This window comes from Hypomesus nipponensis, chromosome 13 (genome assembly GCF_054491055.1).
Source record: "Hypomesus nipponensis isolate SF chromosome 13, ASM5449105v1, whole genome shotgun sequence".
Classification (NCBI taxonomy): domain Eukaryota; kingdom Metazoa; phylum Chordata; class Actinopteri; order Osmeriformes; family Osmeridae; genus Hypomesus; species Hypomesus nipponensis.
The window spans coordinates 17,492,441-17,497,843 of record NC_140373.1 but is presented as its reverse complement, the minus strand read 5'-3'; the positions used below and the strand labels follow the sequence as shown (position 1 = coordinate 17,497,843).

At 44.9% G+C, this 5,403-nt stretch overlaps 1 protein-coding gene across 1 annotated transcript; it reads left to right on the top strand.

Annotated features, from left to right (window-relative positions):
* The first annotated feature begins 623 nt into the window (after nt 1–623).
* LOC146260487 (NLR family CARD domain-containing protein 3-like) lies at nt 624–4,903 on the top strand. Its single transcript, XM_084669300.1, has 7 exons — nt 624–2,191; nt 2,352–2,519; nt 2,620–2,793; nt 3,329–3,493; nt 3,679–3,725; nt 3,828–4,348; nt 4,444–4,903. The coding sequence occupies exons 1-7, from the start codon at nt 627–629 to the stop codon at nt 4,456–4,458; spliced, it is 2,655 nt and encodes an 884-aa protein (XP_084525426.1). The 5' UTR covers nt 624–626; the 3' UTR covers nt 4,459–4,903.
* Nucleotides 4,904–5,403: the final 500 nt, after the last annotated feature.

The following is a 5,403-nucleotide window of genomic DNA, read 5'->3' as shown; positions in this document are numbered from 1 at the left end:
AGAATGAAAAAAGGGACATTTTGAGAACCCAATAAGATGATTTCCAATTGTTATACTAATTTCCCATAATGTGCCATGCAACCTCATGAGATTAATATTGGAATATATTATTATTAGAGCTCTAACGGTATTAAGTGGGAGCAGTAAAGGTTATCACAAACGCAAAAGTATGTCAATTGTATCAGTAAACTTTATAGTGTAACTACATAGCAATTCCAATATAACTACAATGTTGTTACTGTAGATAATGCTTTGTAGTTTCACGGGAGTTGGTGTACCCTTAATGTCAAGTGTTGCAGATGTTTGACATTTTAATGTGACAAAGATATACTGCAAACGCTGTCAAAACCCCCAAAAGACCTACAATGCAATATTAAGGTGTACAGTGGGACAGGTTGTACTTCCTTCATTGATTATATCCGGTGTTTTCTACAGTGCAGATTCAGTATATGTGTGAGTTGAAAGAAAATCTGATGCACAGATTCAGCCATGTGAGTGAAGGGCACAATCAGCACGGACAAATGAAACTTCTTAATCAGATTTACACTGAACTCTACATCACCGAGGGAGGAATCGGTCAAGTCAATACAGAACATGAAGTGCTACAAATGAAAGAAGCAACAAGAATGCAAGAAATTCCAATCAAATGCAACAACATTTTTCAGCACATGCATGGACACGGTCGATCTCCTAGAACTGTGATGACCATGGGAGTGGCTGGAATAGGAAAAACCGTCGCCGTACAGAAGTTCATCCTCGACTGGGCTGAGGGGAAAGCTAATCAAGACTTTGAGTTCATATTTCCAATGCCTTTCAGGAGGCTGAATTTGATGAAGAAACATTACACACTGACTGAGCTTCTAAATGAGTTTTTCAGTGAAATGCAACGACCAGAGATCTCAACATGCAAGGTGTTGTTTGTCTTTGATGGCCTGGATGAGTGCCGGCTTCCCCTAGATTTCCAGGGCAATGACAGGTGTTGTGATGTCAAGGTGTCAGCCCCAGTGGATGTTGTCCTGACCAACCTCATCAAGGGATACCTGCTTCCCTCTGCTTTCATCTGGATAACTTCCCGACCTGCAGCAGCCAGTCAGATCCCTTCAGAGTGGGTTGACCTGGTGACAGAAGTACGGGGGTTCAACAACCTTCAGAAGGAAGAATACTTTAGGAAGAGGATCAGCAACGAGGAGATGGCCAACCAAATCATCACTCATGTGAAGTCATCAAGAAGTATCTTCATCATGTGTCACATCCCCGTGTTCTGCTGGATCATAGCCACGGTTCTGGAAAAGTTGTTGAGAAAAACAATGAGTGAAGAGATGCCCAAGAGCCTGACACAGATGTACTGTTACTTCCTGGCATCACAAGAGAGAAATATGAATGTCAAGTTGTTTGGAAGAAAACAGAGCAATCCTTCCATGACAAAAACTAGCCTTCTGTCTCTGGGCCAACTTGCTTTCAGACAGCTGGAGAAAGGCCATCTCATCTTCTATGAGGATGACCTGAGAGAGAATGACATAGATGTCAATCAGGCAACATTGTTCTCAGGAGTCTACACAGAAATCTTCAGTGAGGAGTTGACACTGTGCCAGGGAAAGGTGTTCTGTTTTGTGCATCTCAGTGTTCAGGAGTTCCTTGCTGCTCTGTATGTGTTCCTCAAATTTAACAACGACAATGAGAACATGCTGACCAAGAGATCATCCCTTTCGAGACTCATCACTGACTCCCCTGCAACCAGGCTCTATAAAGCAGCGGTGGACAAGGCCATACAGAGCAGGAGCGGACAGTGGGACCTTTTCCTCCGCTTCCTGCTGGGCCTCTCGCTGGAGTCCAATCAAAAGCACCTCGGAGGCCTTCTGACCCAGAGAAAACACAGCCTGCACACCAGGACGGAAGTAGCCAAGTACATCAAGGAGAAGATCCAGGCCAGCCCCTCCTGGGAGAGATGCATCAATCTGCTCCACTGTCTGAACGAGATGAACAATCACTCTCTGGTGGAGGAGATCCAACACTATCTCAGCTCTGGACGTCTCTCAGCAGTGAAACTGTCCAAGGCTCAGTGGTCAACTCTGGGTTTCATACTGCTCACCTCAGAGGAGGACTTGGGCGTGTTTGACCTGAAGAAGTACATCTGCTCTGAGGAAGGTCTTATCAGGCTTCTGCCTGTGGTCAAAGCATCTCACACAGCTATGTACGTTTTTCAAATAACATGTACCCTAATAGACAATGCACGCTACAACCAAATTCATTATGGTTGCATGCTTCATTATTAATTATTAAGTGCTCTCATTTCTTTCACATATAATTTCCCATGCTCTGTGTGAAATTCTGTATTTTCATGATATTCACAGTCTCAAGGGATGTCAACTGACAGAGACATGCAGTGAGGAGCTGGGGGCAGTCCTCAGCTGCTCCCACCTGAAAGAGTTGGACCTCAGTGAGAACTTCCTGCAGGACACAGGTGTGGAGCTTCTCTCCACTCACCTGGGGAACCCACACTGTAAACTGGAGACTTTAAGGTCAGCTTTGCTCCGGGTCTTGAACTTCTTGTAGCAGTGAGGATTTCCATACATTTCAAAGCCATTCTTCATGCAGTTCAATTTGTCTGTCTGGATGTAGGCTGCAGAGCTGTGGCTTGACTGAGCGGAGCTGTAAGGTGTTGGCCACAGTGCTCAGCCTAAACTCCTCCCATCTGACAGAACTGGACCTGAGTGACAATGAGCTGCAGGATTCAGGAGTTCAGCTGCTTTCAGAAGGTCTAGGCTGCACACACTGTAAACTGGATACACTGAAGTTAGTGATTTTATTGATTTTCACATTGTGGGAGATATTGAAAGAACATTTTCCTTTTGCAATTGTTAATCCTAATCAGTAGATCAAATCTCATTACTTCATATTATTTATTAGTATATGTCAATATGAAACCCATTGTCATACCCAGTGTCATGTTATGATATAGTTATCTTCATATTCCTAAATGTGTTGATTAATGATTGTAATGCGGTCTTATAAGTGTGCATCCAATCACTATTTTTTCCAGTATTTGCACTGTACATGTAGGGCCTCAGGCTTAGACTACAGAACTGTGGATGTCCTGATATACAAGGACCGGATACTGAATTTCTGTATTCATCAGCCTGATTTATCTGTATACCAGCTGTTGTGTCTTGTTTTACTCATGACCATGTTGTCTCATTTACTCTAGTAATTGGTCTTATATGTAAATGGACACATAGTATATAAATCCCAGAATCCTAATCGACGCTGCACCAGAAGTGGAGACGAACCACCATTCATGGATGAATTCATTCTTCCTTTTATCTTTCAGGTTGTCTTTTTGCAGAATCACAGAGGTAGGGTGTGCTCACCTAGCTTCCGCTCTCAACTCCAACCCTGACCACCTCAGAGAAGTGGACCTGAGCTTCAATCACCCCAGAGTGAGAATGCTGTCCTTCCTGCTTGAGGATCCACGCTGCAGACTGGAGAAGCTCTGGTAAGACTACGGGATCCATCGTAACTGTAAATACATACGAGCTCCTTTCACGCTAGTCTTAAAGGGCTTGCATACTGCCTCAACAATGAGCAACGACACCCAGCCAGTCAAGGTTGGAGCAGTGTGCAAGCACCTCAACAAGTCTCTCAACTCCTCGCCAAACTGTTTCCATGTTTCCTTGACAGTCTGGATGGCTGTGCTGAACTCAGAGTCAACCCAGGTCCACAGAGATGTGAGTGGATCCCTTTTTAGACGTGTTTGTGTTTATGCCACAACAAAAAAAATCATCCAATATTTAAGGTAAAATGAGGCTGATGTCACTTTATGTTTCCAGATGCCCGTCAGCTCACACTGGAGCTGAACACAGCACATAGAGACCTGTCTCTGTCTGAAGGGAACACAAGGGTGGTCCGAGGGACGGAGCAACTGTATCCTGACCACAGTGATAGGTTTGACTTCTGGAGGCAGGTGCTCTCTCAAGAAGCCATTTCTGCTCGCTGTTACTGGGAGGTGGACTGGAGCGTGAAAGCTACTATAGGAGTGGCATACAGGAGGATGGGCAGAAAAGGAGAAGGTCGTGATTCGTGGCTTGGACAAAACGACACCTCCTGGAGTCTGAACTGCTCCAGTGGAGGATACTCTGCCTGTCACAACAAGAAGACTGTTTCCATTACCATGCCTCATATCTCAAGTAGGATAGGACTGTATGTGGACTGGCCAGCTGGAAAACTGTCTTTCTACAAGGTCTCCTCTGGCACACTGACTCACCTGCACTCATTCCACACTACATTCACTGAGTGCCTCTACCCAGGCTTTCGGCTGGGCTGGATCAAGTCTTCAGTTGCTCTAGTCCAGGTGGAATAGTCTTGAAGGATTCAAGAATAAATGAATTGCCAACGTGCGAGTCATATCTTCTCAACCACCCTACAATGTTTCTCTGTCCTCCTCAGCCAGGGCTGGCATGACCCTACACACCTCAGGACCTGCTGTCCTCCACAGCCAGGGCTGGCATGACCCTACACACCTCAGGACCTGCTGTCCTCCTCAGCCAGGGCTGGCATGACCCTACACACCTCAGGTCGGGCCGTCCTGCCAAAGAAGCAACAACATCAAGTGATAAATCAAGTGATCAGTCGTTCTTGTTGTAGCTGCCAAACACACTTTTGACTGCATGCTGCTGGGTTTGAGACAGAACATTGGAGCTCAGACATTATTATTGTACTGACGAAAATACTGATACCTTGGCACTAACCACAGAAATACTGAGCGGTGCAGTTCTTATCATGCTAGATTACCTGCTGTATTTACTCTTTGCATGTCGCTTTGGTGATTCTTCTAAATGAATACCAATGTCTGCACAGGCGTTCCATAGGTCAAGCTGGTCAGAAAACTGTGCATATGAAAAATGAATAAAACACATGCATCTCTCTTCATTAAGTGTGCTCATACTTAGCTGAAAGTCTAGGAGCAAGGCTCGAGCCCTGAATGGCACGACTACTTAACCCTTGTGTTATCTTCAGGTCATTCTAACCCATCAGTCATTGTGACCCACCATCGTATTGCGACAACTTAACCGCACACAAAAACAAAGTGAAGCATTTTCTTTTAACCGTTGGGCTGTTTCAGACCCCCCACATTGCGAAGATTAAAATAAAATTCTTTTTATTTGTTGTTGTATTGGGTAAACACAACGGTGGTTCGTTATAAACCTTTGGGTCATGTGACCCGAAGGCAGCTCAAGGGTTAAATGAGGAGGGTTTGTTAATCACAGACATGGAGGACTGACTGAGAAGCTGGTAGAAAACATGGTGACCCAGCTACTTAGCATCACTGTCCAACAAATGAAGACCTTCACGGTACGACAAACAGTCAGTTAGGAAACCAACAGACAACGCAGACAGAAAAGCAGA

Bases quoted from the DNA above. Each gene is read 5' to 3' on its own strand.
- LOC146260487 (XM_084669300.1), top strand. From the start codon at position 627: ATGCAAGAAATTCCAATCAAATGCAACAACATTTTTCAGCACATGCAT. The intron at 2,520-2,619 runs GTCAGCTTTGCT...GTCTGGATGTAG, and splicing joins TGTAAACTGGAGACTTTAAG to GCTGCAGAGCTGTGGCTTGA. The intron at 2,794-3,328 runs GTTAGTGATTTT...TTTATCTTTCAG, and splicing joins TGTAAACTGGATACACTGAA to GTTGTCTTTTTGCAGAATCA.